The sequence below is a fragment of the Sphaerodactylus townsendi genome, linkage group LG01, assembly GCF_021028975.2.
Source record: "Sphaerodactylus townsendi isolate TG3544 linkage group LG01, MPM_Stown_v2.3, whole genome shotgun sequence".
In the NCBI taxonomy this organism is placed as follows: Eukaryota; Metazoa; Chordata; class Lepidosauria; order Squamata; family Sphaerodactylidae; genus Sphaerodactylus; species Sphaerodactylus townsendi.
The window spans coordinates 14126377-14149813 of NC_059425.1; the positions used below are offsets into that span (position 1 = coordinate 14126377).

A 23437-nucleotide genomic window follows, 5' to 3' on the forward strand; every position below is an offset into this window, starting at 1 on the left:
AACCCACAAAGCACATGTTTTCCTGCCTGGGCTGCCTGAACTGCCTGCTTCGTGATATAGTCTATCAAGCTCGGCCTCAAGTTCCCTTTTCTCCAGACTCGCTTTAAAGGATTGGGTAGCGAGCATCCAGAAAGGCTAAAGTCAAGGAGAATTGCCACAACCCTTGTGTGCACAGGAATCACAGAAAAATACATTGGCAAATCCTCTGCCCAGCCACTTGTGGACACTACTGCTAGTGTGACATGCAGAGATACCCTGTGTTGTGTACCATATGTGCCAGTGAAGGCACATGACTCTCTGGGAAGGGGTCTATGGCAGACCTGGGCATTATACGGCCCGGGGCCCACATCTTCGGGTCTGGGCTGGATGAATCCCTGACTGGTTTCGTATGACAGACTCCGCGTTGGCCCCAGGCCTAAGAGGACCTGTTTGGAACCGCGCTGCTCATTCTTCCACTAACCCTCCCCCTTCACCTTGCCACTGCTACCGAAAGAAGGGGCCTCTCTGAGAAAGGTCACTCCCCTCGCGCAGTGGCTTCTGGGAAGATGGAGCTTTGAAAGCAGGCCGCAACCGGGCAAACTGCAACCAAGACTGGCAGCTTCATGCGAGGGCTTTCAAAAGCACCAGATCGCAATGAAAAAAGTAGGTCAAGGGACTTAAGTCTCTCCCCCACTTGCTTGATTGTCGCCAGTGGGACAACTATGCAGGTAGGTTAAGCCTGTGATTCTTTGTGCCAAATAGCGTTGTATGCAGAACTGTTGCCACTGATTCCAAGTTGATCTGTGCACCTGCCTGTCACTTGTCAGCCCCTATTATGCAGAATTGAGTTCAGCCTTTTGGCCCGGCCCTCCACAGTATTTTCTGTTTCTTATGCGGCCCCATGGAAAAAATAATTGCCCACCCCTGCCTAACACCTTATCACTAAAAAATGCCTTCGGAACCCAATCTGGAACCTAGCAAGAGTCTACATCCTGACACATCCCAAGACTCTATGGAAGGGTGGCTGTGGGTGTTATGTAACCCGCCCACACCTTTCCTGATTCCTGCCCACTGTTTTTAGAAAAGGGGTGGGGCCAGGTAGTTGCCCAGGAAGACTTCTGAGTGGCTGTGCAGAGGTGCCACAGCACAAGGACCTTAACAGAAGATAAATTGGAGCAGCCATTCTGTGGTATGATTTGGGGTGGGTGGGAAACAAGGGTAAATTACGAAGAGCCTCCCATTCATAGAATGGGGAAGAACAACTAATGAGTATCATAGTCTTACCGAGAAGAAAGAGGAAGTGTGCGGTGGGGGTGGGGGGGGGAAGGAAAGAGGACGGCGCTTGCTGGAGTAGATGATAATGCATACACAGGGGTCGCCACCTGCTATTGGTTGTCCATCAGTATCTTTATTTCACAAAGACCCGGCTGAAGCGCAGGAAGACCACTATCTCTCTCTCTCACACACACAGAAACAAAAGATAAACTCTGCAATCAACATTCTTTGCTGGGCGGAGCCAAGGGCGGGCGGAGGCGGGACTAAAGTCTCCGCAGGAGAGTCCTGATTCTGATTCGGATCACGTGGTCCTCGGTGGGTGCGGAGCTTATCTGTCCACTTCGCCAAAGACAATGTCCTGGGTGCCTGAGAAGGAAGAGAGGGACAGAGATTATAAGCAGTTGTGGCCAGATGTTGACATATGTTAAGAAGGAAATGTGGAAGGATGGAAAGAGATGAATTTAGTCTCTTTGGTGGGGGTGGGGGTAGGGTAGGGGTCAAACCGAGAGATGAGATCCAGAGTCAAAATACTGATTTAGCCACAAAAAGAAGGGGAGGGGCTGTCGTTCAGAGGTAGAGCATCTGCTTTGCATGCAGAAGGTCCCAGGTTCAATCCCTGGGATCTCTAGCCCGTGGTCACCCAGCAAGCTTCATGTGTAGGAGCAGGGAAGCAAATCCAGTTCACCAGATAAGAGCCTACCACTCATGTGGAGGAGTGGAGAATTGAACCCAGTTCACCAGATTTGAGTCTGCCACTGTTAACCGCACCACCATCCTGGCTCTAACAAGGTTGTTGGGAGGATGACAGAACTAAACAGGTGAGGAGCTTGGCAGTGGCGCTGAAGAAAGTTAAGAGCCTCGCGGTATCTAATCTTGGAGTGAAATGGGTTTGATCTCCCCAGCTCCTGCCGCTTGAGTTGTGGGAAGCTTATCAGGAGAGGAATTCAAGATTAGCCTATGCACTCCACACACACGCCCAGCTAGGGTGACCTTGGGCTGGGGTCACAGGTGTCTTTGAGCTCTCTCAGCCTCCACCCACTTCACAGCAGGTGTCAGTCGTGAGGGGAAAGGGCAAGGAGATTGTAAGCCCCCTTGAGTCTCCCTACAGGAGAGGAAAAGGGGGGGATATAATCCAAACTCTTTCTTCTTCTTCTTCTTGTATGGCCCGTGGTAGAGAAGTTGGCAGGGGAGCGGACCTTTTACCTCAGCAGATGTTAAGGATTGTTATTCTATCAGTTCCCCGCCAGCATTTAATTCAATTGGCCATGCTGGCAGGGGCTGATGGGAATTGCAGTCCTTAACATCTGGAGTGCCAAAGGTTCACCACCACATAGCCTCTTTCACTCAGCTCACAGGCCTCCTCCATACAGCTCCTATTTCCCTCATAACCAGTGTGATGAAGTTGTTAAGAGAATGACTGCCTAGTATCTGGGAGACCCAGGTTAAAATCCCCACCTGGCCATGGAAGTTCACTGGATGACCTTGAGATGGTCACACGCCCTCAGCCCCACCTAAATCATAGGTCCATGGTGGCGAACCTTTGGCATTCCAGATGTTATGGACTACAATTCCCATCAGCCCCCTGCCAGCATGGCCAATTGACTGTCATAGGTCGTTGTTGAGAACAAAAGGAGGGATGGAGAATGAATAAATGTGTGCTGCCGTGTGCTTCAGAGGCAGGACAGGCAAAAAAAGACCAAAGAAATGCTAGATGCCTAGAAGGGAAAGCAAAGCAGACCTACCTATGATGGCCACCACATCTGCAAGCATGTGCCCTTTCGACATCTTATCCAAGCCAGCCTGCAGAAGCGTGAGGGAGGAAACAACAGTTTATGACCAATTAGCTGGCTCCTGTGTCCCAGAAGCAAAATCACATAGGACCACCAATAGAAACTAAAACACTGCCAAACTCCACAGATCTACCTCAGCAAACAAAGGACAGCACATTCCCTGAAGGCATGTAGGATCTCCAGGGCTTTCCCCTGCTGCTGTTAGTGAAACAGTTCTGCAGGATTCAACACTAGAGTCTCTTTCATTGATGGATTTTTATAATAGTTAATTAACTTGCAATGAGATGGATTAAAATGCCAGGCAACTGCTATGCAGATACCCTCACTGACTGATTACGCAACTTCAGGGTTACATACATATGCTAAAATGGGTGGATTCCACTTAACGCATGCAAATTTACACTTGCAAACTGCACCCTTAACACTTTTAACCAGTGCAAGTGGTTCTTTCTCCCACCCTGGACATTCCACAGGTATATGTACTCCACTTGCTTTACTACCATCAGCTCCTCTGAAGATGCCAGCCACAGAGGCAGGTATTAAACTGTCAGAGAATGCCGTTACCTGGAAACACGCTACTAATGTAACCCAGAAAACCCACAAGACCCTTAGTGTAGTAGGGCGGTGCAGAACTTACACTTCCAGATAGCTATGGACGCACAATTACTTCATCGTAGCCCTCCCCAGTTCCCGCCAGCATGGCCAATTGACCATGCTGGCAGGGGCTGATGGGAATTGTAGTCCATAACATCTGGAGTGCCAAAGGTTCGCCACCACGGTCCTAGTGATTCTGGCCGTGAAAGCCTCCAATACCTTGTTTTTGTTTGTGAATTTATCCTAATGATGCAAACTGAGTCGGTTTGAAGTGTTGTCCCTTGTTCTATTTCTCTAATGAAGTGAATGCTTTAAAAATACTTGACAATTATTTACTGGCTAACCAGTCAACTGACCAAATCTTTTTGTCCTGTGAAGCATGTTTGTCATGTACGGGAGCACGGCTTTTTCTGTGGCGGCCCCCTGAGTTAACTGAGGTGCCTGCTCAAGTATTCTGTATGTGACTTTCTTTAGTGTCTTTTCAGAAAGCAGATGTCATAACAAAAACATATCTGTATCAGCAGAATGGTGCCTTCCCACTCTATGATTCTATGATCCAGCAGGGACCTTGCTAACTTCCAGGCTTTTAAATGCAGAGCCAAACCACAGCTTGGCATTATGCCTGAGCCAGCCAGAATGTGGTTAATGTCTCGGTGGAGACCAGTGGCGGTGGACGAAGAATTCCAGTGGACCAAGGCTTCAGTGGTCCGTAGAGCTCTGCGACCCTCCAAACGAGAGGCAGAAACAGGCTTGTGCAAAAAGGCAGAATGAAGATGATCGACGCAAGTTGCACAATTTCAGTTGCTTCTTATCTTTCCTTGCGGCAAGAGGGGGGGCGGGGAAAACGATTCTTCATGTCAAGCTTCGATTTAAAAATTTTTACATTCAGGCTGGTAGCGATGTTGGTCTGAAGCAGCAGAAATGAATTCATAGAAGCACAGAGTTGGAAGAGACCCCAAGGGCCATCAAGTCCAATCCCCTGCAGTGCAGGAACACACAATCAAAGCACACCTGTCAGATGGTCATCCAGCCTCTCTTTAAAAACCCTCCAAAGAAGGAGACTCCACCACACTCCGAGGTAGTGCATTCCACTGTTGAGCAGCCCTTCTAAGAGTCAGGTACCACTGACAGCTGGCCCTTTAACAGCCAGCTGTCTGACAATCAACTGTTGGGAAGCTCCATCTGGAGATGGAGAAAGGGATGCTGGGAAGGCGCTACTGGTCCCTCACAGGCTTGCTGTGCTCCCCACTGGAATTCTGGGTAGAGTAAGGCCAGTGGGCATGCTCAAAGCCTGGCTAGGGTCTTCATAAGGCATGATGGGAAACCAAGGACGTCAGACTAACTCTGGCTCTCAGCTGAGAAGAAAGCTGAGCCAGGGACGAAGTGGAGGATCAGGGTGGTACCCAACCATGTCCTTCTTTGTCTACAGCCAACAGAAGGCACTTGAGCCAAATTAGGCCCTGATATGAAATGGCCAGGCCTAGGATTTCTATAGTCAGGTATTTGACCCAGAAGCATCTAAAGGGGATCAGGTAGTATTACTGCTCTTGGCCACTTGCTTACCTTGCTGCTCTCCTTCTGGAGATCTCTCCTGTCACCAGAGTTGATTGTAATTTGATCCCACCTGACAGCCCTCTGGTCACCAGTTCAAGACCCGATCAGACTCTAGCCCCCACAGAACTAAGAAATATTATCTTACCAGGTGGGCAAAGCCAGGAGCCTTTATCTTACAGCGATATGGTCGGCTGCTACCGTCGGAGATCAGATAGACACCAAATTCCCCCTGCATCGGCAAAATGCAGAACGGAGAGAATTAGACCCAAAACCATTTAGTCAGCAACATTCTTCGATATGGGAGAGGAAGTGACTGTGACTGATTTGAAAACTGGCAGAACTCAATTTGAAGTGCCAGCTGAGTCAAGCTTTGGCCAATGCTAGCAGCCCAAAAACAACAGGAGTCAGCCTGGTTTCCTAAGAAGTATCCTTGGCGAGAAGCTGGAATGAGTCCAGAGGAGGGCAACCAAAATGATAAAAGTTCTGGAATCCATGCCCTACATGGAGAGACTTAGGGAGCTGGGGGTGTTTAGTTTGGTGAAGAGAAGGGTAAGAGGTGACATGATAGCCATGTTTAGATATTTGAAGGGATGTCATGTTGGTGAGGGAGCAAGCTTGTTTCCTGCTGCTCCAGAGACTAGGACCAGGAGTCATGGGTTTAAGGTGACAGAAAAGGTATTCCACTTAAACATCAGGAAAAAACTTCCTGACAATAAGGGCTCTTCAACAGTGGAATGCATTACCTTGGAGAGTGATGGAGTCTCCTTCTTTGGAGGTTTTTAAAGAGACTGGATGGTCGTCTGTCAAGAGTGCTTTGATTGTGTGTCCCTACATTGCAGGGGGTTGGACTTGATGGCCCTTGGGGTCTCTTCCAACTCTATGATTCTGGTGTAGTGGTTAGAGTGCTAGATTAGGATCTGAGAGACCCCGGTTTGAATCCCCCCTCTGTTGTAGAAACTGGCTGGCTGACCTTGACTTCTCAGACTAATTTTCCTGCAGGGCTGTTGTATAAGGATGTGATAGATGAAAGGAAAATGGTGTCTGTTGCATGGGGTCCCTATAGGGGAGAAAAGAGGGATGTCAATTAAATAAACAAAGATTCTGGGATTCAATCTGTGTCAGAGGCCCTAGAAAAGTCTGTTAAGGGCCAGGGTGGCCAATTAGCTGACACAATGAACTGTCTTCTCCAATCCCTGTGTTAAGGGATGGCAAAAATCACCCTAAGGAAAAAAAGGTTTTTATTGGAGAGATCAGGGGAACAGTTAAAGAGCTTTATTTAGCAAATCAGGGCCAAGTTGATACTGGCAGCTCTCCAGCCCTGGTTCAGTTCAAAACATTTCCGTCTGCCATTAAATAGCCAGTTGGCGTAGTGGTTAAGAATGGAAGACTCTAATCTGGAGAGTCAGATTTGATGCCCCACTCCTCCACATGAGCAGAGGATTCTTAACTGGTGAACAGGATTTGTTTCCCCCTCCTCCTTTGGGTGTCACAGTTCTCTCAGAACTCTCTCAGCCCCACCTACCTCTGAGGGGAAGGAGAACTGTGAAGCTTTGAAACTCCTTGCGGTAGAGAAGAGCGGAGTATTAAAAACCAACTTTTCTTCAAAACGAAGGAGTTGCTGTCCATTTGTGTAAGAACTTGCTGAGCTCCTGCCAAGTTAATGGGTGAAGTATTTAGACCCAACCTCATCTGCTGCCAGCTCTGACCCCCTTTCTCTAACTCCAAGAAGAAGAAAAAGCACACAGATGCAACCGTGGAAGTCAGGGGGGTGGGAGGGGTTGGGGGTGAGGAGAGAATCTCACACGGCCTCACTTCCAAAATGGCTGGTGTCAGAGATCCTTCAAAATGAAGACCTTGGAGTATCTTCCTTCTAAGCTTAGATCATAGAATCATAGAGTTGGAAGTTTCTCCCTGTAGGGCAGGGGTGGGCAATTATTTTTTCCATGGGGCCGCATAAGAAACAGAAAATATTGTGGAGGGCCGGGCCAAAAGGCTGAACTCAATTCTGCATAACAGGGGCTGATAAGTGACAGACAGGTGCACAGATCAACTTGGAATCAGTGGCAACAGTTCTGCATACAACACTATTTGGCACAAAGAATCACAGGCTTAACCTACCTGCATAGTTGTCCACTGTGACAATCAAGCAAGTGGGGAGACTTAAGTCCCTTGACCTACTTTTTTCATCGACTGGTGCTTTTGAAAGCCTCGCAGAAGCCGGTTGCTTTGGTTGCCGGCTTCTGTGGGGCTTTCAAAGGCGCCTCGCTCCCCAGCAAGGCGGGGGCGCTTTTGAAAGCCCCGCAGAAGCCGGCAGCCAAGGCAACCGGCTTCTGCGGGGCTTTCAAAGATGCCTCGCTCCCCAGCAAGGCAGGGAGGCCAGTAAGGGTCATCCGGCGGGCTGGATGTGGCCCGCGGGCCATATAATGCCCAGGTCTGCTGTAGGGCATGGATTCCAGACTTTTACCATTTTGGTTGCCCTCCTCTGGACCTGTTCCAGCTTGTCAATATCCTTCTTGAATCGCAGTGCCTAGAACTTTACACAATATTCCAATATCCCTCAACATTCCAGATGTGCAGTGACTGGTCATGGTTGCACAGGGGAAGGGGGAAGAGTACTCTGCACATGCTCAGATATGTCCTGGATTGTTATTACTGAAGTCTGCCAAACTCTAACCCTCAGTGTTGGAAAGGGACTGGAGCCAAGCTTTCCTGAAAGTTGAAGGCTCATGGACAATTTCTTGGTTACGGCGATGCTCTCTCTGGGTTGCTCGCTCTGACTTGTGTACTGTGAAAAAGCAGGGAAATACCTTGGGAGCTTCGATGGCTGTGTACGTCGCACCAGGGGGCACCTGGTAGCCTTCTGTGTACAGCTTGAAATGGTGGATCAGGGCCTCCATTGAACTCTGGGAAGACAAAGAGAGGGAGAGACAAGGGGGCGGGGAAAATGAAGAACTCTGTGAAATGATGACAACCAAGTAGCGCCATTATTAGCCAAGGGTGAAAAAGGGTGTCTGTGTGTGTTAACAACAAATATCCCCCCTGTTCATGAGCTTTCCAAAAGACACAATGAAAGGGTTTGACTGTCATGACGACTCTTGATTGGCCAGGACCACTGACGTGAGCTGCGTATGAAGCACCATTTTCACTACATCATCACTGCTTATCCTTAAAAACATCCGGAGATGTATGGGTTAAGTACTGTCTCTTCGTATTATGGCGACCCTATGGATGAATGTCCTCCAAAGCATCCTCTCATTAATAGCCTAGCTCCAGTTTTGCAAATTGAAGGCTGCAGCTTCCCCAATCAACTCAATCCATCTCCTGTTGGGTCTTCCCAACATGAACAGGAGCAGTGGCGTAGTAGTTAAGAGCAGGTGCACTCTAATCTGGAGAACTGGGTTTGATTCCCCGCTCTGCCACTTGAGCTGTGGAGGCTTATATGGGGAACTAGATTAGCCTATGCACTCCAACACATGTCAGCTGGATAACTTGGGCTAGTCACAGCTTTTTGGAGCTCTCTCAGCCTCACCCACCTCATAGAGTGTTTGTTGTGGAGGGGAAGGGCAAGGAGATTGTAAGCCCCTTTGAATCTTCTTACAGGAGAGAAAGGGGGGGGGGAATATAAATCCAAATTCTTATTTTTCTTCCTCTTGGCTGGCTGCCTTCAATTTTTCCTAGTATTATTGTCTTTTCCCGTGACTCTCATCTTCTCAGATTGGGACCAAAGTATGATAGCATCAGTTTAGTCATTGTAGAGAACAGGGAATGTTCAGGCTTGATTTGATCTGCAGATACCAAAATAGCATTGTTTACATCACGGCATCTGGTATGCGCTCCCTGGTTGGCCAGATTGCTTTGAGAAAAGGAAGAACAAACGACAATCCAAAAGCTGATGGCGAAGAAGAGCAGACGTGGGCGATGTAAACAACTGTCAACCATTATGAAAAGAAAACAGTTGAAGAAGTTGGGGGCCCGTTTCCATCCCCCTCCCTCAGACAGCAATTTCTGTTATGTGTACAAAAGGAAGACAATCTGCAAAGCATTCTCCTCTGCCCGGTGTTTAATCAGCAACTGAATTTTGATGTGACATCTCTATGTCAGCCCTGTTTTGCAACCCTGTTTCCCAAAGCAGCAATCTCTGGGGCAGGAAATGGCAACAGAGATAGAACAGGATGCATGAGAGGCCTGCTGTAAAGGTCTACATTCGAGTCCATTATCACCTTAGATTGGGGTGTGAGCTTTTGAGAGTCACGAGTCCCTTTGTCAGATACCCTTCATCAAAGCTGCGACTCTTGAAAGTTAAATCCCCAAAACCTTGTTGGTCTCAAAGGCGCCACTGAACTCGAATCTAGCTCTTCCACTGCATATCAACAAGGGCATGCTCTGAAACAGCTCTAAATGGTGTTCTAAAGGCAGGCAAAAGGAGTTTGGACACCCAAAACCTTGAACATCTTGTTGGCCTCCATGGAGCTACAGGACTCAAATGTAGCCGTTTCTACTGCAGACCACAAATGCAGCGGCAAGCCAAACTGGAACCGCTCTTCCTTACCACTCAGCTTTTACCTTCATCTCTGACCTCTTTGGAGGGGCAATCTTGGCATCGTCCACCTTGATCTCCCCTGGAGGCATCTTGTTGAGAGCCTGCAAGATGATGCGGAGGGACTGGCGCATCTCTTCTACTCGGCAAAGGTATCTGTTGGGAGACGGGCAGCGATGCGATCAGGGTCGGGATGCAGAAGCTGGGAGGTTCCAGGGAAGGTGGCAGAATATCTCAGCATTTGGGGTAGGGCGTAAAGGCAGGGATAGGGAAAGGCCCGCTTGGAGAAGTCCCACATAACAACAGGATGAGGAAGATCACGGAAGGCACTTGGGCAAAGAGGTTTCTTTCCATAAGCCTGCTACCCAAAGTTGTCTTTAAAAATTAAATGTTTGGATTTTCGATTGTAATATTTTTACAGTAAACCTGTAACAGAAACCCTAGAGCTTTGCAATGGCTCAAGAGCGCCACCTAGAAGAATGAGGAAATAGTTTGGATTTATACCCCCCCTTTCTCTCCTGTAAGAAGACCCAAAGGGGCTCACAAACTCCTTTCCCTTCCTCTCCCCACAACAGACACCTTGTGAGGCAGGTGGGGCTGAGAGAGCTCTGAGAGAACTCGGGTCGGCCCAAGGTCACACAGCAGGCTTCAAGTGGAGGAGTGGGGAAACCAGTTCACCAGATAAGTATTCACCACTCATGTGGAAGAGTGGAGAACCAAACCCAGTTATCCAGATTAGAGTCCACCGGCTCTTAACCACTATGCCATACTGTGACCTTGGACCCGTGGGGTTCACATCAGGAAAAACTTCCTGACAGTCAGGGCTGTTCGACAGTGGAATGCACTACCTGGGAGTGTGATGGCATTTCGTTCTTTGGAGGTTTTTAAAGAGAGGCTGGATGGCCATCTGTCAAGAGTGCTTTGATTGTGTGGTCCTGCACGGCAGGGGGTTGGACTTGATGGCCCTTGGGGTCTCTTCCAACTCTATGATTCTACCCTTGTCCTAGAATCATAGAGTTGGAAGGGGCCGTTTAGTCCACGACCCCCTGCTCAATGTAGGCTCAACCTAAAGCATCCCTGGTAAGTGTTTGTCCAGCTGCTGCTTGAAGTGAGGGGGAGCTCACCACCTCCCCAGGAAGCCGATTCCATTGCTGAACAATGCTTACAGTAATTTTTCCCCCCTAATACCTAGCCTGTACCTTTCTGCCTATAGTTTAAACCCATTTTGCGAGTCCTGTCTTCTGCTGCCAAAGGAAACACCTCTCTGCCCTCCTCTAAGCGACAGTCTTTCAAAGGCTTAAATATAGTAATAACTTATATCACCTTCTAGCTGTCTCTCCTCCCAGCTCCCAACCCCAAACGTACCTGTCATAACAATCGCCTCGGGACCCAATTGGGATATCGAATTCCACCTGGTCGTACACGTCATATGGCTGGCTTTTGCGAAGATCCCACTGGATTCCTGAGCCACGGAGCATCACGCCGCTATTAGGGAAGGGACAGAAGGACATGAGGGCGGCAAGGGTCATCTGCTTCCCGCAGTCGTATACCAAATACACACTCTCTACGTGTTCATTACCTAAAACCGTAGTTCAAGGCTTCCTCTGCCGTTACCACTCCAATATCGACTGTGCGGTTCTTCCAGATCCGGTTATTTGTGAGCATCTGTGAGAGCAAAGAGAGAAGACAACTTGCTTGGCTTTGGGAGAGCTTCAAATAAGTCCATTGTTCCTCCACTAGTTTGAGGCTTCAGTCCAAGGCCTGCATGGATACTGCAACTCCATGAAAGTGTAGGAAAAAAACACAGGTGCAGAAATCAGCAGAGGATTTTAGCATGAGGTTAAGAGCGGCGGACTCTATAATCTGGAGAACCGGGTTTGATCCGCGAAGTGCGACATCACAAGCCGGCCTGAGCTCCTTCAGAGGGGCACCTGCAGATAGGGCAGGGAGAGCTGCGCATCCTTATTTGATCTTGAAATCTCACCTCTTCCACCTCGTCGATCCGTATGGAGAAATTCTTTACGAACTCGTAGATGTCGTCCATCAGCCCTAGAGGCATGTCCTAAGCAAGGGGCAAAGAGGAAAATCAAAGCTCATGCGGAGGTCATGCGGGTCTGCTGCTCCACCCCACTCCCTTCAAGAATACTCAAGTAGCCACTGCTACATGATATGACCCTTGAGTTCCCTGGAGTCTTAGCATACATTGAAAATGCTGGGGGGAAGAATTAGGACTAATAAAAGGAAACACTTCTTCACGCAACGAGTGATTGGTGTTTGGAATAGGCTGCCACAGGAGGTGGTGATGGCCACTAACCTGGATAGCTTTAAAAGGGGCTTGGACAGATTTGTGGAGGAGAAGTCGATCTCTGGCTACCAATCTTGATCCTCTTTGATCTGAGATTGCAAATGTCTTAACAGTCCAGGTGCTCGGGAGCAACAGCCGCAGAAGGCCATTGCTTTCACATCCTGCATGTGAGCTCCCAAAGGCACCTGGTGGGCCACTGCGAGCAGCAGAGTGCTGGACTAGATGGACTCTGGTCTGATCCAGCTGGCTTGTTCTTATGTTCTTATGTTCATTCTCCTTAGTCCGCAAGCCAGGTCTTGCGTTCTTCATCGTAACTGCAAAACCTCATAACAGAGACCACCTATGCCTTGCTCTGCCCTGGATGGCCCAAGCTAGATTGTGTGTTCCTGCATTGCAGGGGGTTGGACTTGATGGCCCTTGGGGTCTCTTCCAACTTTATGATTCTATGTCGGGAAGAAGGCTAGGCTAGAACCCATCTCCCTGAAGTGCTACTTTCCTATGTGCAAGGAGCTGAAGGTTGCTGGGCTTTTTGGCATGTGTGTTATCATGGAGCATTTGGTCAATGAAGTGATGCCAGCTGGTCAAAATGAGGCCTCTGCAATTTCACTGACACTTTCGCCAGCCCTACAGCAGTGTTTTCACCTGGTGCACTCCTCCTGGGCGGACGTATGCTGCGTGCATTCGAGCCCCAGACACCCGCTCGTAGAATTCAAACATCTGCAGGAAGAAGACAAAGGGGGAGTTGGAGCAAAATCCAACGAGCCCTTGAGGGATTCCTCGTCCGTGGCTAGGCTGCTGGGTTCCGGGAAGTACAAACAGAATGGGCTAAAGCCACGCTTACTTTTTCTCTCTCCTCAAACATCCAGAAAAACGGCGTCATGGCCCCGATGTCCAGGGCGTGGGTAGTGATGGCCATGATGTGGTTCAAGAGACGGGTTATTTCCCCGAAGAGAACTGAGGAGGATACAGAGGCTTTGGTTAGCTAGAGGGAGGGGGAGGAATGGGGAAAGTGGGAGGGGGAAGGAGAAGAGTAGGGAGAGAGGGAGAGAGGCAAAGCCCCCAGTGGGGATCACAGCTTACAATGCCTGCCACTGTTCCAAACAGTGATGGTGGGGAAATTTAAAAAAAATGGAAGCATCGCTGGCATGACAACGTCGCCTCTAGGGAAAACCCAAAAGTGACGGTGGTAGCTCTAGGAATTGTTGGAAACTCTATGGTTGCTCGTGATTCCTAGAGATACTGGCCATCACTTCTGAGGTTTTTCTCCAAAGTGATGGTGTCGTGCTGGTTGCGACCTTTCACCCTCCCCCCACGCCCCCAATGACCTTATTTCCAAGCCTCCCACTGGTTGCCAGTCTTGTCCTGGGAACTTTAGAGAGCTAGGAACGCATAGGGATAGAAGGGAGGAGGGGCAGGTTTAAATAACACTCATTGTGCTGCATGATCCAGTGTTCCAAGTGCTTGGCGTACATTCTTTCAACCGTCCTGAATCACGAGCAGAACATCACATGGGAGGTGGAGAAGCCGGCTGGAAGCTACCGACTTGAGTTCAAAGCCGAAGGACCATTTTTAACCAAAGACTTTTCTAGTTTGCAGATGGGTCTATTGCAGGAAGAAAGCTGGCCAGCATCTGCCGAGGCGTCTGTAACAACCTCACAGCAGCCAGCATTAAAATAGCTCAAACCTTTTTTGCCCAATCGCTTATTCAAGAGACTTGCAATCCCTGCTTATTTTTGTCTGACTTATATTTCCATGTGAGGATCATAGTTGATATTGTTTGTAATCGATGCTTATAATCTTCTAGCTGACATTTAGACTGTTATTTTCATACACTGATGACATGTAGTCTTATTTGAGAACTAGCTGTCTAGAGACACGGTGCTAAAGTTCCTCTCAATGCTAAAGTTCCCCCAATGCTAAAGTTCCTCCAATGCTATTGGAACTATAGCATTCAGAAGGCTATTGTGTCTCTCCATAGCTAGTTCTCAGATAAGACTACATGTCATCAATGTATGGAAATAACAATCTAAATATCAGATAGAAGATTATAAAAAAACTTTTTGGCAACAGAGATGAACCTTGGTCTGGACATGAATCTAGACCAGGGGTCTGCAACCTGTGGCTCTCCAGATGTTCATTGACTACAATTCCCATCAGTCCCTGCCAGCATGGTCACTTAGAGCTGGTGGGATTTGTAGTCCATGAACATCTGGAGAGCCGCAGGTTGCAGACCCCTGGTCTAGATGATATGCAGTCATGGCCAATCTCCAATGTAATGAGTGAAACCAAAGCAAAGGCTTTTCCTTCAAAGGCTCGTGGTATCTCACTATACAAAGCAATAAGGGAACATCACCGAATTCCCAACTCCTGCATGACAGAACAGCTTCAAAAGCTCATTCATCTGCTTGGCCACTTAACATGCTATATACACCATCAAATCAATAAAGCCTTTCTGTTGGGACAAACAGATCACTCTGTGCAAAAAAAATTAGAAGGCTACCTGAGCACCATTCTGACAATCAACATGATAAAAAGAATTTGGGTTTACACCCTGCCTTTCTCAACCATAAGGAGTCTCAATGCAGCTCATAACCATAAGGGGTCTCCTTTGGCTGCTGCAGCTTGCCAAGTCTTGCAGGTATGTGGCGGGGGGGGGGGGCATTGCTGGGGCAGTTGGGGAAGTCCAGAGACCTGGTCCCAGTTGCAGTCAACTCCCATGGCAAAGCAGGGATTCAAACCTGTGTCTCCCAGACCCTAGTCCAGTGGTGATGAACCTATGGCACTCCAGATGTTCATTATTATTATTATTATTATTATTATTATTATTATTATTATTATTATTATTATTATTATTATTATTATTATTATTATTATTATTATTATTAATTCAATTTATTAGACTGCCCTACCCCTGAAGGGCTCAGGGCGGTTTAAAGGCAATCATGGACTACAATTCCCATCAGCCTCTGCTGGCAGGAGCTGATGGGAATTGTAGTCTATGAACATCTGGAGTGCCATAGGTTCGCCACCACGGCCCTAGTCTGACACTCTAATCATAAGCAAAACCGGCTCACTCACCTCGGATCCACTGAGCCCTCGGGGGTGGATGGATGTTGAGCAGTTTTTCCACTGCTAAGGAGTAGGCCTGCTCGTTACACATCATGGAGACGTAGTCCAGCCGGTCAAAATACGGCAGGGCCTAAGGCAGAAAGAATATGTAAGAAACAGACACCACTATGGGCTTTCACAGGCCTCTCTGAAATCGAGATTTTTCTGCTGTCACCTCTGCTATTCTCCACATAACTTGGGAAGGTTGTTTTCAAATTTTAAAGTGCTGTTAACAGATAGACATGTTAAGTACTAGTGCTGTGAGATGTTTTTCACAACCCCTACAGGCCACACCATCTCCACGTTCCCGCATCTTGGTGCAGATTTCAATGTCAGCACAGCAGGAGAGATTCAGGTTACTGGTGACGTTTGTCAAACCACATTTCAACCAGGGTGGTTTGGACTTTTCAAAGGCTCTCGACAAGGAACCTCAGCAAAGACTGTCAGGGAGTATAGAACATTGGTGTGCATCTTGTGAGCAGACAGATCAAAGTGATCCAGTTGACAGCTCCTTTCAAATGAAGCACCTGTCAAAAGCCAGATGTGACTGTACAGAACCAGTACAAACCAGATCACTGACCTTCGCTGTGATTGGCTAACAGATGTATAAATGTAGAGTTTGTTCACTGGTACTGTGTCTAGGGAGTTTGGGAGCTTCTGCGGAGCATGCTGTCCAATTGTTTACTGATATTTGTCTACACTGCAAATACCTGCACCTGGGATAAAGTCTTCTTTGGAAATAAAACTACTTTGTGGTGTGGTGTTTTCATCTGCTGTGCCAAGCCTGTTGCAGATGCACTTAGCCTGCCTTGGTAACACAGCTTTTGCTAGATAAAGTCTATTCTGCGTCAAAGACTCCCAGGTAAACTTGGCAGTTACAGGATGAGAAGATGGGTTCTCCTGTGGGTTCAAATTTGGTTAAAATGACAGGAAGCAAAAAGCAGGAATAAATGGACAGTTTTCACAATGGAGGGATGTAAGCAGTGGGGCCTCACAAGGATCAATATTGGGGCCAGTACTATTTAGTTCGTTCATAAAATATCTGACACGGGGGGCGTTTAGGGCAGTGGCCGAGTTTACTGATGATACAAATTTTTTTTCCCGAGGATGGAAAGAGAGGATGATTACAAAGAGCTCCAGGAGGATTGCCACAAATTTGGTGAGGGGGCAACAATGCGGCAGATGACATTCAGAGTTGGACAGAAACCATCTACAGTTGAGGGAATCACCTGGAGATATGTCTTGTATTCTATTAGTTTCTCCGTTCCCCGGTGCAACAGGCCGATGTGAGGGTCGCACTTCTTCACTGACTCCCCACTCAGCTCCATGACCAACCTCAGGACACCATGAGCTGCAGGATGCTGAGGACCAAAGTTGATTGTCAAATTGGAGACTTTCTTCTCAGCTGGAGGGTCTACATCTGTTTAAGACACACAAGTGTAATGGGGAGAGAGTAAACATGTTTGCTTTTGGAGAAACAAACAGGAGTTGTTTATGTTTGGGGGTGGAGGAAGAGATGCCAGCTCTGCAAGTCAGCCGTGATTGGCAGAAATATTATCTGGGGAGGGGCAGGAAATCTTCTGTTGCAAGATTAGTTTCATGGTCATGGTTGGAAACCTTCCCTATCAGTTTAATCCTCTCTCTTTCCCTAGAGCCGTGGTGGTGAACCTTTGGCACTCCAATTGGCCATGCTGGCAGGGGCTGTTGGGAATTGTAGTCCATAACATCTGGAGTGCCAAAGGTTCGCCACCACTGCCCCAGAGTCTGAACTCAGCTTAACTCTTTCATTGCTAGCATCAAGTAAGATGCCATTTTAATCAGAAGTGTGACAGATAAAACCTGTTTTTAGGAGGGGAATCGATAAAAAAACTAATGCAAGTCCTTGTCCCAGCACATCAGAGTTATTTACAAGCATTTCAAATATGGGTGGTTTCTCAGTACTGGACTACAGACTATTTGTTGATTCTAGCACAATCTCTCTTCTTCTTGCCCATCTTTGCATAAGAATTTAGATTTATACTCCACTTTTTTCTCCTGTAAGGAGTCTCAAAGTGGCTTACAATTCCTTCCTTTCCTTTCCCCCCAACAGCCAGCTTGTGAGGTAGTTGGGGCTGGGAGAGTCCTGAGAGAATTGTGACTAGCCCAAGGTCACCCCAGCAGGCTTCATGTGGAGGAGTAGGGGAACAAATCTAGTTCACCAGATAAGAGTTCGCTGCTCAGTGTGGGTAATCAAATCAGGTTCTCTAGATTAAACCACTATACCACTCTGGCTCTCCAACAAACAGTATTTTATTGACATTCTGTAATAAGGTTGACAGATACTAATTTTTCAGCTATCAGAGCCTGCTCTTTTCAACCGTGCCTCCTGCTTTGGGCATGCGATCCCAAAGGGTGCCACCTCAGAAATGTTTAGGAATCACCAAAAGGCTGTATTGCTTGTTTGCGTAAGGCTAATAATAATCCCCCCCCCCAAAAAAAGAGGCTAATGCAGCCTAGTGGTTTATCAACAGAGGCATAACATCCAAATCACAAGATGTCATAGTCCTGCTGTAGATCACATTGGTCAGGCCTCACTTGTAGTACTGTGCGCAGCTCTGAAGGCCTCACTTCAAAAAGGATGTGGACAGAACGGAACAGGTGCAGAACAGCAGGTGTGAGGATGATCAGGGGCTTGGAGTCCAAGGTGGAGGGGACTTGGATACATTCACAAAAGGAGGAGGTTGACAGTGGAAAAATGGTTGTTCTAAGTATTTGAAAGGCCATCACTTAGAAGAGAAGAAGAAGAGTTTGGATTTATATCCCCCCTTTCTCTCCTGCAGGAGACTCAAAGGGGCTTACAATCTCCTTGCCCTTCCCCCCTCACAACAAACACCCTGTGAGATAGGTGGGGCTGAGAGAGCTCTGAGAAGCTGTGACTAGCCCAAGGTCACCCAGCTGGCATGTGTGGGAATGTACAGGCTAATCTGAATTCCCCAGATAAGCCTCCAAAGCTCAGGCGGCAGAGCTGGGAATCAAACCCGGTTCCTCCAGAGTAGATACACGAGCTCTTAACCTCCTACACCACAGAGGGCAGGAAACTGTTCTTGTTGGCAGCAGAGGATAGGACTTGCAATTAGGTGGAAAGGTATAAGCTGGCTATTAAAAATTTTTATAGCAAGTTTTTTTTATAGTAAGTATAGTTTAGTAGTGGAATCAGCTGCCTAAGAAGGTGGTGAGCTCACCCCCAGTGGCATCATCAAGTGGCAGCTGGATGAACACTTCTCAGGGATGCTTTGGACTAAACCTGCATTCAGCAGGGAATTGAACTAGACTTGCTGTATGTCCCCTTCCAGCTGTGTGATTCTGTGATTCCATACCGGGTTTGAGCTGCAGGCTGTCTTCAGGGGCAGGCAGTTGATGATTTATCTTTTCATGGATGGTTTCGGTTTAGAGCTGCAAGCCCTTTTGAACCACAAGGGAAATGGAGGGCACAAATATTTTAACAGATAAACAAAATTATAAGGCTGGCATCGAACAAATCACTTTCAGAAAAGTAACAACACAACAACTGCTTTGCGCTCACACATGCACACAGACGCCAGAAAAAGCAATGTTGTTTTGAGTGAGGGAGTCATGCCAAGAGGTAAACTCACCATTCCATGGTGGAGGGACCCACTTCTCTGTCTCCTTAGAGGGATACATAACAGCGCCTGCATATTGCTGAAACCACTCCACATCTGGCTGCCACTGCTTTCCTCTGCCCGGGGAGAAAGAGAGCAGTCAGGATCTGGTTAGTTTGTGAAGTCAGACTCCAATCACATAAATAACCTACCACACGGGGAGCAGAATGACATAAGCTACTTTGAGTTCCCATTGGGGAGAAAGCCAGGTTATGAATGAAGTAAATAAACTGAAAATGTAATAACAATGATTACACTACTAACCAAAGAGGCCACTGTTAGCTTTTGATCAGGACCAAGCTCCGCCTTTGATGGACATCGATAACATTGGGCTGTGTAGGCTGGCTGCACTCTGGTAGTCAAGCCCTTGGACCACAAAAGAAGTCCAACAGATAGGGTCATTTCTCACTGAATCTCAGCAAAAGGATGAGCTATAATATTAGACTTCTACTCTCATGGTGTAGTGGTTAAGAGTGGCAGACTCTAATTTGGAGAACCGGTTTTTTTCCACTCCTCCACATCAGCAGCAAACTCTAATCTGGAGAAGTGGGTTGAATTTCCCACTCCTCCATATGAACCCTGCTGGGTAACCTTAGGCAATCACAGTTCTCTTCAAACTCTCTCAGCCCCACCAGTCTCACAAGGTGTCTGCTGTGGGGAAGGGAAGGTGATGGTAAGCTGCTCTGAGCCTCTTTAAAGGCAAAAAAAGCACGGTACAAAATCCAATACTACTTCTTCCAAAGACCCAGAACCTCTTTTAACAGAAAAAAAGATAGCTAGTTTAGGCCCATTAGATGACAAAGGAGCAAAGGGTGTGCTAAAAGATGATAGGGAGATTGCAGAGAAGCTGAATGAATTTTTTGCATCTGTCTTCACCCAAGAGGAGGTGAGGAAAATTCCTGCACCTGAACCAAGCTTCTTAGGAGGCGATTCTGAGGAACTAGTGATGATAGTGGTAGACAAGGAAGAAGTTCTGGCAGCCATTGATAAACTAAATGCTACCAAATCCCCTGGCCCAGATTGCATTCACCCAAGAGTTCTTAAAGAGCTCAAGCATGAAATTGCTGATCTTCTCACTTTAATATGCAATTTATCCCTGAAATCAGGCTCCATCCCTAAAGACTGGAAGATGGCCAATGTCACATCAATCTTTAAGAAAGGATCTAGGGGGGACCCGGGAAATTACAGGCCAGTCAGTTTGATATCTGTTCCTGGTAAATTAGTAGAATCTATCATTAAAGATAAAATTATAAAACATGTAGAAAAGCAAGACCTGCTGAGAAAGAGTCAGCATGGCTTTTGCAGAGGCAAATCCTGTCTTACAAACTTACTAGAGTTCTTTGAGGGTGTAAACAGGCATGTGGATAAGGGGGAACCAGTGGACATTGTCTACTTGGATTTCCAAAAGGCTTTTGACAAAGTTCCTCACCAGAGACTATTGAGAAAACTCAGCAATCAAGGAATAAGAGGGGAAGTCCTCCTATGGATTAAAAACTGGTTGAGAAACAGGAAGCAAAGAGTGGGTGTAAATGGGAAATTCTCACAATGGAGAGATGTAAGGTGTCCCCCAGGGATCCGTCTTGGGACCAGTGCTCTTTAACCTATTCATAAATGACCTGGAAGTAGGGGTGGGTAGCGTGGTGGCCAAGTTTGCAGATGATACCAAATTATGTAGTGTGGTGAGAACCGCAAAGGATTGCGAAGAGCTCCAAGCGGACCTTGATAAATTAGGTGAGTGGGCTAAGAAATGGCAAATGCAGTTCAATGTAGCAAAATGTAAAGTGATGCACATAGGGGCAAAAAATCCAAACTTCACGTACACGCTACAGGGGTCAGTGCTATCAGTCACAGACCAGGAAAGGGATTTGGGCGTCTTAATTGATAGTTCCATGGGAATGTCAACTCAATGCATGGCAGCTGTGAAAAAGGCAAACTCTATGCTGGGGATCATTAGGAAAGGAATTGAGAATAAAACTGCAAAGATTGTCACGCCCTTATATAAAGCCGTGGTGCGACCGCACTTGGAGTACTGTGTTCAGTTCTGGACGCCACATCTCAAAAAGGATATTGAAGAGATAGAAAAAGTGCAGAGAAGGGCAACGAAGATGATTGAGGGACTGGAGCACCTTCCCTATGAGGAGAGGCTGCAGCGTTTGGGACTCTTTAGTTTGGAGAGGAGACGTCTGAGGGGGGGATATGATTGAAGTCTATAAAATTATGCATGGGGTAGAAAATGTTGACAGAGAGAAATTTTTCTCTCTTTCTCACAATACTAGAACCAGGGGGCATACATTGAAAATGCTGGGGGGAAGAATTAGGACTAATAAAAGGAAACACTTCTTCACGCAATGTGTGATTGGTGTTTGGAATATGCTGCCACAGGAGGTGGTGATGGCCACTAACCTGGATAGCTGTAAAAGGGGCTTGGACAGATTTATGGAGGAGAAGTCGATTTATGGCTACCAATCTTGATCCTCTTTGATCTGAGATTGCAAATGTCTTAACAGTCCAGGTGCTCGGGAGCAACAGCCGCAGAAGGCCATTGCTTTCACATCCTGCATGTGAGCTCCCAAAGGCACCTGGTGGGCCACTGCGAGTAGCAGAGAGCTGGACTAGATGGACTCTGGTCTGATCCAGCTGGCTTGTTCTTATGTTCTTATGTTTGTTTTATTAGTGGAGGAAAAAATGGCAACTGCTAATACGTATCTAAACCTATAGCACAAAGGGAGCACAATAGGTATCTAAACCTATTAGCACAAAGGGAGACAACTTTTTGCAGTAGTAGGCTTATCACTGATGATAGGTGCCTTTTTCCTCTACCAGCTCGATCCAGTGATAATAATGCTTAATCCAAAGAACCATAGAATCATAAAGTTGGAAGAGACCCCAAGGGCCATCAAGTCCAACCCCCTGACATGCAGGAACACATAATCAAAGCACTCCTGGCAGATGGCCATCCAGCCTCTCTTTAAAAACCTCCAAAGAAGGAGACTCTACTACACTCTGAGGTAGTGCATTTCACTGTCGAACAGCCCTTACTGTCAGGTAGTTCTTCCTGATGTTTAGGTGGAATCTCTTCTCCTTCACCTTGAACCCATTACTCCTGGTTCTAGTCTCTGGAGCAGCAGAAAGTAAGCTTGCTCCCTCACCAACATGACATCCCTTCAACCAGGTAAGGTTGCCACTTCAGTAGCACCATTGCTGCATCTTCCACAACAGTTTTACACTAGGTTTGCCAACTAGCCTGGAAGAAATCAGTCTGTCTCTTTAGTAGATATTTAATGCATGGAATTGGACAGCTGGCATGGAGATAACATCCCATTAAGTCTCCATTGAAGGGCAGAATATTTTTCAAGGCTATCTGACACAACACACCAAAATAAGTAATGAAATTTTCCTCCTTTTGGTATGGAGCAAATGTATTGGAGTTTTACTTTCCAGTTGTAGCCCTTGGCTTAAGTATAGCCCTTGGCTTAAGCAAAGACTCACACATTAACCCTGTGTAACCAGCCTTTAGTCCAAGTGAGAAAGGTGGCTTATAGAGAAGTAAATAAATACAATTTTAACAGGTATGACAAAGAGAAGTTGGTGACTCTGAACATGTGCAGAGTGTTTTTCTTTTTAGAGAGAACTGCCCACATACAATCAGATTACAGAACAGGGCTTCTAGGTCAGAATGTGGCTGTCAAGAGGACTAGGAACTTGACATTTGTCTAGAAGTCAACCTGCAGCGGGAGGAACAACCTGGGTACGAGGAAGAAAGGTTTCACAAAGTTGCAGCCTTTGAGGGGAACATTCTCAACAGTGCATCAAAAAAAATTACCTGGTGGGCGCCGTCCCCAGCCCCGTTCCTGTTAACCATGACCCTGAAGGTGCCCGCAGTCTCAACAAACACCTGAGCGCCGCCATCTTCCCTTGCGGAGCGGCGACATCCCACTAACGTCATAAATGCGCATGCTCTGCTTCCTTTTCGGCTTGTAACGCTGCCATTTTTGGTGTGGGCAAGCGGAGACGTAACTCTGAGTTTCAGGGTAAGGGTAGTGGCTTCAGCCGCCGCTGTTGAACGGGGCAGGATGAGTTGCGCATGCTCAGTGAGGGCTTCCGTAAATTCTGTGAGATCCGCTTTCAAGGCGCTTCAATCGCTGCTACTGAGCATGCTCGGTACCACAGTAAGGGCATAACACAGAACCAGTGGCTTCCAAGGCTTCTAGTGAGCATGCTCTTTAACGTACGGCGAGGAATTCATGGTAGCCAATGGCAATGCAAAGAAGTCTGGTGGCACCTTAAAGACTAACCGATGTAAGAGCAAACGCTGTAAAAAAAGTAGGATGTTTGGCTTTAAAGCGCTGCAAGACTGCTGTACCTGTTGTGGGAACAGGAAGTGAAAGGAGTTTGTAAGCCCATTTGAATCTCCTTACAGGACAGAAAGGGAAGGGGGAGTATAAATCCAAACTCTTTTCTTCTTCAATCTAATTTTTAATGCTCTTGGGTATCTAACAGAGAACAAGACTATATCTTTCCCTTCTGCTACCGAACATCTAGGTGAGGGGTATCTGGTGGGCAGCCATGATAACCTGAAGCAGCAGGAAAAAAAGTTGGAGTCCTTTAAGACCATCACAGCTTTATTCTTGAGATA

General features: G+C 47.2%; 1 protein-coding gene across 1 annotated transcript; it reads right to left on the bottom strand.

Moving 5' to 3' along the window:
* Positions 1–1367: 1367 nt before the first annotated feature.
* On the bottom strand, positions 1368–22821 carry NDUFS2 (NADH:ubiquinone oxidoreductase core subunit S2). The gene is made up of 14 exons (XM_048511435.1): positions 22625–22821; positions 18775–18878; positions 16372–16562; positions 15113–15233; positions 12876–12988; positions 12677–12751; positions 11714–11791; positions 11309–11394; positions 11095–11214; positions 9756–9885; positions 8000–8095; positions 5338–5421; positions 2997–3054; positions 1368–1620 (listed from the first exon to the last, which is right to left on the bottom strand). Exons 1-14 carry the CDS (start codon positions 22708–22710, stop codon positions 1583–1585), a joined length of 1380 nt encoding a protein of 459 aa, XP_048367392.1. The 5' UTR covers positions 22711–22821; the 3' UTR covers positions 1368–1582.
* Between the last annotated feature and the right edge of the window lie 616 nt (positions 22822–23437).